Source organism: Bos grunniens, chromosome 12 (genome assembly GCF_055505025.1).
Source record: "Bos grunniens cultivar Pamir isolate PY7600 chromosome 12, Bosgru_T2T1.0, whole genome shotgun sequence".
Lineage (NCBI taxonomy): Eukaryota > Metazoa > Chordata > Mammalia > Artiodactyla > Bovidae > Bos > Bos grunniens.
The window spans coordinates 83,412,939-83,425,308 of record NC_141176.1 but is presented as its reverse complement, the minus strand read 5'-3'; the positions used below and the strand labels follow the sequence as shown (position 1 = coordinate 83,425,308).

General features: G+C 38.8%; 1 protein-coding gene across 42 annotated transcripts in view; it reads right to left on the bottom strand.

Moving 5' to 3' along the window:
• The window catches only part of PCCA (propionyl-CoA carboxylase subunit alpha), a 420,374-nt gene that overhangs the window by 88,254 nt on the left and 319,750 nt on the right, over positions 1 to 12,370 (bottom strand). For all 42 annotated transcript variants that reach the window (XR_015138441.1, XR_015138440.1, XR_015138442.1 and 39 more), the window contains one exon: positions 1,869 to 1,967. Coding sequence is in view for 39 of the 42 variants with exons in the window: in XM_086330472.1 (XP_086186598.1) it covers positions 1,869 to 1,967 (99 nt within the window). In the remaining 3 variants the exon portion in view is untranslated. The remainder of the gene's footprint in view (positions 1 to 1,868; positions 1,968 to 12,370) is intronic.

The window sequence follows — 12,370 nt, the reverse complement described above, 5'->3', positions numbered from 1 at the left end:
TTTACCAAAGTGTAAATAACAGCACCTGCTTCGTGTAGTTCTTGTGAAAAGGAAATGACTTAATATAATGTGCTATGCTTAGAACTGTACTTATACCCATTAAGCGCTATGTATTACTATAATTATTATTAATTTCACAGGAACACATTATATTTTAGAGATAAAAGAGAGTTGACACTGAGTATTAACGCCCACAGAAAGGAAGTAAAACTCATCTATTCTGATGAGGAAAAATTTTCCTCATCTTTTACTAGGTAAGTGACTTTTTTTTTTTCCAGTTTACCACTCATCTCTCCGAGTTTACTTTTTTCCCAATGATGGAGCACTTAACTAGAAGTAATAACCTTCTCCAAAAAGTCAAGGGGGTCTGCTTGAGGGCCATTTATGTCACATTAACACTTCTTTTTTAAACAAAGCACTTATGAAGAATGAAAAGAGATTTAATGAGCATTATTCCTATGCTTGGGAAAATATTTCTCGGGATTATTCCAAATGCATACCTGGTGTTATTTTTATCTAGAAACTTTGCATGTAAAAATGCTGGTAAGACACCCCTGTGCAGTCATTGAGAAGAACACTGAAAATACCATGATGCAAAGATGTGGAGGGCAGGACTCTGTATCTCTCTCTCCTCACTACCAAGAGGTCATGTACTGTGTTCCCCAGAACAAAGCACATGAATGTCAGCCACAGCACATCCAGGGTAGAACATATTCCATTCACATAAACAGGGGCAGCAAAACCATGTGTTCTGAAGACAGAATAACTGGACGTCCCTGATAGGAGATTATGCAGTGAAATTTTCCCAAGGGTCTCTTAGTGTTTAACCTCATACTTTGAAGAAGAAAGAAAATATGAGAGAGACAAAACATACCAGGGCAAGTCACAAAACCAAAGTCTAAATAGAGGGCTCATTACTGAGAGTTCATTGCTTCTTGCAACCACAAAGGTAATAAAATAGAAGCTTAAAAATGAGTTTAGTTATTAATATTCATTGAGAGTCTAGAATTCCCCGCACCCCAGTTTCTAATAGAAGTATGTACGAATCTGGGGTATATAATCTTTATCTGTGACTTTCTTGATTTCTCTAGGTTTTAGAAAAAATCAGTTTCCTGTGTAAAATCAAGTTAAGAGAATGCAAAAACATTTTCATAGAAACGAAAAAAAATGAGTATTTTTAATGCTATGGAGGGCTTACGATTTTTATTTGCACGTGAGAGCCGTATGTTCTGTGCTATTCTGTTTTGTTTTTCCTGGACCTCAACTATGTGGTGAGGTAAAGGAATTTTGGCAGAATCTGTTTTCATAATTTTCTACTTTCACATATAGGACACCGATTTCAAAGAACATTCAATCAATGCTAGATTTCAAGGCATATCCTCAATGCAACAACAAATTTTATATTGGGGAAAAAAAGAAGGGTTAACAAGTTAAGATTACTTAATTTTTAAAAGGCACCCATGTACTATGGCAAGTCAACCTGAATAGCTCATGTTTCTGTTGACCCAATACCCCACAATTTCAATTACAGAGGAAGGAGAAGGAACAAAGTCATATTTTACAACTAAAACCCCAAAATGGCAAAGAAAACTGCTAATCTTCTAATATTTTTAGAAAAGCACATAGCATGCTTCATTTATACCAAAATATAATACATAACCTTCCTGGATTGCCTGGAAAAGGAACAAGCGGATTCCTCAGAACAGGATGCAACTCAAGATCCTCTAAAACAAGAAACAATGTCTCAACTATAAGATGCCTGAGGTGGATGAAATGTAGCTTCGCCTACTGTATCTGTCAGTATTAGTGACACAGCTACTGGTAAGGATACAGACGGGGCCCTCTAAGTAACTCATCAGAACGTTTACCTGTATCGTCCTCTGAGTGCCATCAACGTTGACAGACAACAAGGGTGAAGCCAGGTTCCACGTGCTGGTCACATTTAGTTTCGACCCATCAACTTCCACCTGTTGTGACACCAAAGAAGACTGTTACCATGAAGAAAGACAGAGAACTGATCTCAAGTTCATTGCTGCATACAAAGCAGCAGCCATCCTAAACAGATGGCTCCCCAAACAGCCTGTCACGTTTACTGCTCCCGCCATGAAAGACAGGGTCCAGCGAGAGTCTTCTCAGGCATCTCTGGGGAGAGGCGAAGGGCCTGGGCACAGCTGCCTCTGGGTACTGAGGTTTCGAGTGATTTCCAGCAAGTAACAAACAGCCTTCTAACTCTAAACCTATCTGGACATGCTACATTTACCGCAATTAGACAAGTAATGCATATAAATTTCAGTGACACTTTGCAACCCACACAACAGGGCTTGCATATAATATCCTCTCCAAGGACCAAGAAAGAACTTTTTCTGTGTTAATTTTAATGAAGGACTATGCATTGTTATCTTAATTAAACCGAAGCTTTAATTAGGCACAATTCTTTGGCATTGAATATTAAAAGTCTATTTGAACTTTGCAAACTTCTGCCATATTGTTGTCCATCATAAATGACTAATTTCATCAAGTCATTGTTCATGGAGTTATCCCCCAAAGCCCACAATCTTCTAAAACAGATATTCTTAGCAGAAACATTTTAATAGCCAAGTAAATAAAAGCAATTGAAAGGAAAAACAACTCAAAGCTAACTTGAAAGTATCATTCCTCATTTCTTCCTTTTCATTCACCCATTTCCTAATTCTTCAATATGAGAGGGAAGGGAAAATATACATGATCCTTAACAATTCTTTGACTACCAATCCTGTTAAAAGATACTCACTAAAATCAAAGACACACAGACTTGTACTGTTTAGAAGAATATGTGCCTACCTATACATTTGGATAGTTATTTGAGTGTGTGCTCAGTTGCTCAGTCATGTCGGACTCTTTGTGAACCCATGGACTTTGGCCTGCCGGGCTTCTCTGTCCATGGGACTCTCCAGGCAAGTATACTTAGAGTGGGCTGCACTTCCTTCTCCAGGGGATCTTCCCAGCCCAGGGATTGAACTGGCATCTCCTGCACTGCCAGGTGGATTCTTTACCACTGAGCCACCTGGGAAGCCATTTATGTATATATATTTCCCCTCTAATGTGGTCATGAAGTCTAAAAACAAAGGTTACTGGCTATGTAATAAAGTATCAGTAGGACATACATCAGGCACTGGCTTGAATTTCCAGGTTTAGTGGCCTCTCTGCACACAAAGTAGAATTCAGTTACAGGCAAGAAAAAAACAACGGCTTTGGAATCACTGACTTGGGACTCACTTGACATTGCTGTTTTACCAAATGAAAGTTGTATACTAAGTTGGTGTATTTAACTTCTCTGAGCTTTAGTTCCAAACCATAATACAGTAAAAATGGCTATCTGAGAGGGTGCTAAATAAGTTAACATATGAAAGTCTCAACCAATATGCTTGTCAGGGTAGGTCATAAATATTTTCTTTCTTCCCCTATCTCTTAATAATTTTATTGTCCTACCCTTAAAATAGTTTTAAAAATAAGGTCAGATAATAATATCTCATATATTACTTATATATTACTCATATATTACTTACTATTAAACTACTACATGATAAAGATGTAAGAAGCAGAAAAGGCTGCAGTTTTGATTAAAGCAGCACTAATATCCTTTAAATCATGCTATTCAGCTTTCACCCCCAAATTAAGTATCTCCTTATGCAATAAAAGAGTTCCAAAAGAAGTTCTCAAAAGTAAGAGTTTTACAAACAGTAAATGCTAAAAATGTCTTCTAAAACTGAAATATTGCTTTAAAATAATTCTAAATTTAAAAGTTTAGAGAAGCTCACCAATCAATTATAGAAGTTTTGTTTGTTAAAAAGAGAAAGTTAGATGTTGTAAAGAAAGCTTTTGAATGATAAGCATTTAAAATTTGTAGTTGATATTAATTTCAAGTCAGACGGGCTCACAAGGAAACCACAATCGCTGTCTTTAGGGCACATGAAGGGGAACTGAGAAAAGTATCTCACCTACTCAGATCCCCTTAAAGGAGGAGCCGGGTTATTACGCCCTGAAGTAAACCACTGTTGTGCGTGCGTGCTAAGTCGCTTCAGTCATGTCTGCCTCTTGCAACCCCATGGATTGTATGACTGTCTGAATAAAACACGATATATCCACACAACAGCATATTATATACTTGGCAATTAAAACAGATGAAATACTAATACATGCTACAACACAGATGAACATTGAAAACATGCTAACTGCAAGAAGACAGTCACAGTAGACCACAAATTATACGGCTTCAAGGCAAACAGTAAGCAGGGCTACAGGTAGCAAGAAGCCTCTTTGATGACAAATAGGATCCGCAGTCACTGGTCCAGGTCCTCGCAGCAAAGCCTTGTGGGGACACTGGGGGTCTGAGTTCTCTGTCCCACCTCCACAGTTATGAGGCCACTGTGACCACATTCCCACTGGCCCCTCTCACATGTATCCAGACTCCATGCCTCAGTGGAAGGAGGGGAGAGAGGGGAAGAAGCCTAAAGTACTCCGGTGCCTAGAAGGAGCTAGCCAAACCAAAAGAGACCAAGACCCTGCTTATTAGCAAGCTTTTCTTCCCCCTCACCCCCTACTAAGGATCATATGTGATAAAGAAACTATATTTCCTTATACACCTGATAAGTAATGAATGTGAACGTGCATGCTCACAATCTAACTGAAGGGACAGCTCCAAATCCCAAACTAGGAAACAGATCTGCAAATGTTAAGTGAGGATGAGAACATGCCGAAAGCCATTATATACCTCATCAGCCCCCAAGCAACAGACAGATTTCTAAACAACATCAAACAAATGACAGAAAACCATAATTCTGAACAGCAGATGCAGATTCTGTTGATGCTGTCATTAGATGAGTGGAAGCTGCTGCTGCTAAGTCGCCTCAGTCGTGTCCGACTCTGTGCGACCCCATAGACGGCAGCCCACCAGGCTCCTCCGTCCCTGGGATTCTCCAGGCAAGAACACTGGAGTGGGTTGCCATTTCCTTCTCCAATGCATGAAAGTGAAAAGCGAAAGCGAAGTCGCTCAGTTGTCCCCGACCCCCAGCGACCCCATGGACTAGAGCTTACCAGGCTCCTCCATCCATTAGATTTCCCAGGCAAGAGTACTGGAGTGGAGTGCCATTGCCTTCTCCGTAAGTGGAAGCTAGATGTAAGTATAAGCCATACAGAGGTAGGGAATGTCTCTTTAAACCACAGTTCAACACCACAGAGAGGTGGAGGCAGACATGAAGAATCCTTGTTACCATGCCAAACATACTGTTCACACGTAATTTTTCAGCTGAAGTGACTAAGCAGCAGACACAGAGGCTAAATGGCATTTATTTCACTAGTGCAACACTGAGAACCTGGCATAAAGAACCACCCTGTTATCTCAGTGCTGAAAACTGAGGGGAAATGAAATCGAGGGCAAAGGAAGTAACAGGTCTGAGACACAGTTAGGGTACCCGGCCTGACAAGGAAAAGCTGCAAGCAACCTATATGTACAGCCAACCACCTACACCACTGCAACATAAATAATAATCAGAAAACAATCAATATTGGATCTCTGCAAAGAATTTTCCCCAAAATTTTGAGGAAAAAAAAAAAAGGTAAATTAAGAGCATTCAACACAAGAACTCCTCAAAGAAATACAGGAAGAGTTCAGATAAATAATTCTCCAAAGTCTCAAAGACAGTCATAGGAAACGTGACCCTTCTTTGAAAAAAAAAAAAAATGAGCTCAAAGAAGAAAAACAAAGGTTCAAAGAAGAGATTAAACAACAACAGAAGGAAATGAAAATCAAGCTGGTAGAACTCAGGAAAAAAATGAAGAGAAAAATAACATTATAGAGATAAAAGCAACGTTAAGAAGCACCAAAAATAGAATAAATGTGACTAAAAAGAAAGACAAGGACTGTACCAATTCTCCTTCAAAAGTACTACAAGCAAAGAAGAATAGGGAATTCCCTGGCAAACCAGTGGTTAAAGCTCCACACTTTCACTGCCGAGGGCCCAGGTTCAATCCCTGGTAAGGAAACGAGGATTCCACAAATCATGTGGTGCAGCCCAGCCCAAGCCACTGAAAGAAGGAAGAAGTGTAGATTAAAGGATATAATGGGGGAAAGCTTTGCAAAATAAACAAAATATTAAATCTGTAGATCAATGCTTATCTTTAAGAATAAAGAAGGAATTATGTGGATATTTAGGCAAAAATAAGAAATCATGCACAAGCAAGGAAAAAATTCAGGTTGGCCTAAACTTCTCAAGAGCAACACTGATACAGAAAACCACAGAGCAATGTGCTCTAAGTACTAAAAAAATTAAAGGTTGTCTCCCAACATTTTCCTTTTATACTCAGCCAACCTGTCCTTAAGAGTGTATCCTAAAACATAACCTGCACCATATATGAACACCTTCTTTAAAAATGAGGCATCTCTGTACATAGATATGAAAACATCCCCAAGAAGATGCAGAATATTATTTATAATATGCTATCATTAATTAAGAAAAAAAATGTTAAATGTGTGCTTGTTTTGTTTTTTTCACTTTATAGCCACAGTGCACACACAGCTTGTAGAATGAATCTTAGTTCTCCAACTAGGGATTGAACCTGTGTCCTCAGCAATGAAAGTGCAGAGTCTTAACCACTGGACGGCCAAGTTTGTGTTTTAAACACAGAGAACACCACTTGAAAGATGTGTAAGAGAATCAGCGTAGCTGAGAAACAGGAAAGGGAAGCATGCTTTTCACTGCCAATCCACTCATACTTTTTGAATTTTACATTAGTTTACAAATTTACAAAATTACATATGCATATGTATTTTATATATTAAAAATCTTTCCAGTGAGGAGAAGTGTAACTGCCTAATTCCTCATGTAATCAACACCTACTTTAGATCTTTCACTAATAGCACATAATAAATGGTAGCTGTTCTTTTAAAACTTCAATTTGGCCAACAGAGCAATCAGTCCAGTTCAGTTCAGTCACTCAGTCGTGTCCAACTCTTTGCGACCCCATGAACCCACAGCACACCAGGCCTCCCTGTCCATCACCAACTCCCAGAGTCCACCCAAATCCACGTCCATTGAGTTGGTGATGCCATCCAACCATCTCATCCTCTGTTGTCTCCTTCTCCTCCTGCCCTCGATCTTTCCCAGCATCAGGGTCTTTTCCAATGAGTCAGATCTTCGCATCAGGTGGCCAAAGTATTGGAGTTTCAGCTTCAACATCAGTCCTTCCAATGAACACCCAGGACTGATCTCCTTTAGGATGGACTGGTTGGATCTACTTGGATCAAGGGACTCAAGAGTCTTCTCCAACACCACAGTTCAAAAATATCAGATCTTCGGCGCTCAGCTTTCTTTATAGTCCAACTCTCACATCCATACATGACCACTGGAAATACCACAGCCTTGACTGGAGGAACCTTTGTTGACAAAGTAATGTCTCTGCTTTTTAATATGCTGTCTAGGTTGGTCATAACTTTCCTTCCAAGGAGTAAGAGTCTTTTAATTTCACGGCTGCGGTCACCATCTGCAGTGATTTTGGAGACCCAAAAAATAAAGCCAGTCACTGTTTCCACTGTTTCCCCATCTATTTCCCATGAAGTGATGGGACCAGAAGCCACGATCTTTGTTTTCTGAATGTTGAGCTTTAAGCCAACTTTTTCCTGTCTCCTCTTTCACTTTCATCAAGAGGCTTTTTAGTTCTTCACTTTCTGGCATAAGGGTGGTATCGTCTGCATATCTGAGGTTATTGATATTTCTCCTGGCAATCTTGATTCCAGCTTGTGCTTCTTCCAGCCCAGCGTCTCTCATGATGTACTCTGCACATAAGTTAAATAAGCAGGGTGACAATATACAGCCTTGACGTACTGCTTTTCCTATTTGGAACCAGTCTGTTCCATGTCCAGTTCTAACTGTTGCTTCCTGACCTGCATACAGGTTTCTCAAGAGGCAGGTCAGGTGGTCTGGTATTCCCATCTCTTTCAGAACTTTCCACAGTTTACTGTGATCCACACAGTCAAAGGCTTTGGCATAGTCAATAAAGCAGAAATAGATAGAAAAACAGGAGTGAATCCATGAATGAAGGGCAAACATAAGGACTAATGGTTGTATTGAGGCAGAGAGACAGACCTTGAACTGGCTGCTAGTCTTCAGCTGCAAGGGGAGGGACTCAGGGCAGGGAACATGAAGGTTGACAAGAGGAGGGGGAGGTGGTGATGCAGACCATTGATATGAGCTTCAAAGAACAATGGTTTTACAAGAGGGAGGGGAACAGTGGTCTCAAATGAAACCGGGAGAAAACCAGTCCCACCTCCCAGCTCCAAGGTGCACACTGTCTGAGAAACTCTCCAGCCAGGTTTAACTCTCCTGCCAGATTTCCCTCTGTTCAGGCAAGTAAGAAGTGAAACATTCAGAGAAACGGCTGAGAATCCAGGGGAGTTTGTTGATGACAAAGCAAGAGATACAAAAGGCACAGTGGAGAAGGTAGAGAGCAAGTAGAGAGTTCATGTTGAACAACAGAGAAAGGAGATTTAGGATAACAGATGACTGGATATTTAGGCTAACAGATGACTAAATAGGCTTTCAAACTGCCCACCTCCTCTCCATCTGCACCACTACCATCTTAGCCAAACGTGCTACCATCTCACACCTGGACCACTGTGAGAGACCAGCCTTCCCACATACATGCTTCCATATATATAATTGGTTCTCCTCACCATAAGCAGAATAATCACAAAACTGATCTTTTACAAAATCAGAAATAAAGGGAAAATAAAAACAACCTTAGAATATCCCAATGGAGGTCCTGCCTGCTTTGAAAACTGTAAACTCTTAAAAAGACATATAACACGGTGATCTTCTGTATAAAGATACCATATTTCACAACATTCTGTAATCATTTAAAAATTATATTCTATTTAAAACACTAACATTATCAACTTGGATTAACCAGAGCAAGGCTATGGTGGGTGGAATTCATGAAATTCATCTCAACACACTCTTTTCTGGTAACTTTTCCCCAGCTTAATCAAAGAGATCAGCTCAGTTGAAAATTGTTCATAGTAAGAATATTTACGATGCTTGAAAATAGCAGCTCAAAAACAATGTCTTTCCTATTTTAAGAAAGCATTTTCTCATGTTTAGCAAATCTACCTGTAACTTCGTATTCCATTAAAAGCATTTTACTGTATCTGTGGTACAGATAATGTTGATGTGGAATATTTTCCATGAGTTGTTTGGAACATTCAATTTTCCTATCTACGTAATCATAAGGGAAAAAGAAAGTACACACCCTAAACTAATCTGACATATGAGAGAGATTACTTACATCCTTTACGATTAAAAAACAAAAAAGCACTTCCTCCGAGATACCTCATGACACAGTTACAGCTTCTATTGGAGTACGCACCTGCTAAACAGTTTTTTTCAACATTAGGAATGTAAGACCTACAAAACAAAACATTTGCCAAAAAGCATTTCCAAAGATAATAAAAATTTGGGACCATCCTGGCTGTAAGAAGTGTTTGTGATTTGTCATAAAAGTCTTTGTTTGGGTCACACACAAATTCTAAATTCGCTTTTTGTCATCAAATGTTAAGTTGATTAGCACAGAGTTAAATTGAAGATAAAAATCAAGGTGTTCCACTAGTTTAAAAAGACTTTGATCTTGTATCTTGATTCTATTTCTGGAAACAATATGAAGGATGAGAAAGACTTGTTAATCAAGCCATAACTAATTCTCAGAAAGGAATAACTAGTTCCTGCCCCTTTAATAGGCTTTCAGAGTTAATCTTAAAAATAATCGCTCTGCAAAAAAAAGTGGAAAAAGATCTGCAGTCTTCTGATTTCACTATTACGCTAGAAAGGATCCTGGAAAACTCTGGCCCAACCCTCTCTTCCTTTTATTTCATGTGTTGGGAAATTACAGAACCATACAAAGTGTGTAAGTTATAGAAGCAACTATCTTATAATTCTCCTGAGTGTATGACTGAAATCCACATGTCAAAAGCAAAAGTAACCAAAGTAAATCTAAATACTGAGACACAATGTTTGACCACAGTGGTCACGCAGTGTGTATTTTACCTTGAAAGAAAAAGGCTCTATAGAAAGACAGCTACTGGTTCTTTTGGCTTTTATCTCGTAAGTACTGTTTACAAAAATATGATTATTAGATGTGTGTCAAATAGATGAGGTTCATCCACACTCCCTAATAACAAAGGAATCTATACATGACGCAGTTGATTAAAGTGGGACAGTACCACCACCCAACATTATCACAGTTCACTGACTTTCACATAAACTGCTGATGGATATATAGAATACAAATATACTTTTTAAAAAATTCCAGAAGTTAGGATATTGAAAATAAGAAGCACGTAATTTTCACATTTGCTGTTCAATCGCTAAGTCGTGTCCGACTCTCTGCGACCCCACGGACTGCAGCACACCAGGCTTCCCTGGCCTACTTTTCGTATCATTTATATCTATTAACTTTGCAAAGTTATTTACCTCTGCATTTATTTCTCCAGTAAACTATGAGAAAAATAACTCATTTTATTTTATTATAATAAGGAATATTTTTTAATATTTTAGTATGGACTATAATAGTCTTAAATATTAATACAACACTAAGAGAGTAGGTTTTCTTTATCCTGTTCCTCTATTTACTAAAATACTTTATTATTTTAAAACACGGTTATGATACCTCTCCTGCCCTTCTAGAGGGAAATGAGAAAACTTGTTTTCTGAAAATAAACAGAGACCACCATTTTCCATGAGTTTATTCCTTATCACCCTGAAAGTCTTATTTCTTTTCCAAGTGTATGTGTAATAATGACAAAAACATCAACATCAAGAGGAATTAGACATAATGATGATGAAGATCTGTTAATCTGTCACAAAAGATTACATTAAGTATGAATGTATTAGAAATGTAATTAAATATATCTTAAAGGATGTGAACTGCCGAAACAAAGTTTAGGTACAGATCTACAATCAGCCAGGTTGACTAGTTTCTGTTTAATTATAGCCTCATTAATTCATCAGTAACAACTTGGATTTCAGTTGGATTTTTTTTTTTAAATCCTACATTATTTTGCTCACAGTTTAATTATAGTAGTACTTTCTTTTGGATTGGTGTCGGAAAGGGTTATTCTCTGCACATACTGTTGTAAATTAGATCAGCTTAATGAACCTCTCTAGGTAGAGGAGCTTAACACGTCAAGCATCTGAAACTGACTTAACTTCTCCAAGTTTACCGAATGGTGGTGGAATCCGGTGTCTTCTCTGTAGCACTGTCCTCAACAGTCAGAATGCCTGTGTCTGAACCTCAGCTCCACAAGTCACCCAATTATCCGTGCCTGTTTCTTCATAAGTCACATCTATTCTCACAGAGCGGTTGTGAGGAAAAGGTCAAGCACTCAGAGCGGTATCTGGCACAAAAGTCCTCAATACATGCCACCTGTCGGCGGTGGTCCCCTTTACTGACACATGTACTCTCCCACAGTACTGATCACTCTCAATCTGTTTGTTTCCGTTTCCAAGCATACCTACTTTTGTTTGTTCTTCCATCCTTCTTGTCCTTCCATGAATACCTCCTCCATTATCTAGCCTTTTGATTTCACCTGATTCCTATTAGCATTTATTTTGCTTTTCAGATAATTCCCCAGTAAAGTCCCATTGCCTCAGCTGGTGGTTCACCACCACAGGATCCCAGTGGGTTACGGGACTTCACAGCAGTGTTTTAAGTCTTCCCTCTTCTAAATTCCCATACGCTGTCACTGTGATGTGCTATTCTGTGCTGTTATCTACATTATATAATATCTCTCTGTGACTGTTCGACATTCCAGAACTATCCAGAGACACGCAGAGTTTGTCCAAATAGACCATTTCTTCCAGCCTAAAGCAAATATATCTGATATTCTGTTTTCTATGTTTCTACTATAAAAGAGTATTCAGTGGTTCTGTCCTCTCAGCCTCTGCAACCTTCAGTGACATTATTCCTCATAGATACACTAAGAAACTGTAGTATAGCGTATTTACTCTTCCCAAAATCAGTATACATTTTATGTCCTTTAAAAAAAAAGCAAAAACATGTTTTTTAAAACTTCAGCTCAAAATCTTCCTTGGCTTCTGGTTGCTTAATAAATATAAGTCTCAACACAGCCCTCAAGATCTTGGGTACTGATGTCTCCATCTGGCAACCTCTCATTCCTGTCGTTCCCTCTCCCTTACTCAGCAGAGGTGCACAAGACCCTATTCCCTGATCTTTATTCCCACTGTTTACTAAACGTGAAACAGTCAACTCGGCTCAATAGACATCTACCATCCATTCTTCATTATCTAGGATGTAAGCTCTTTATTTCCTCAGTTTGCTCCTG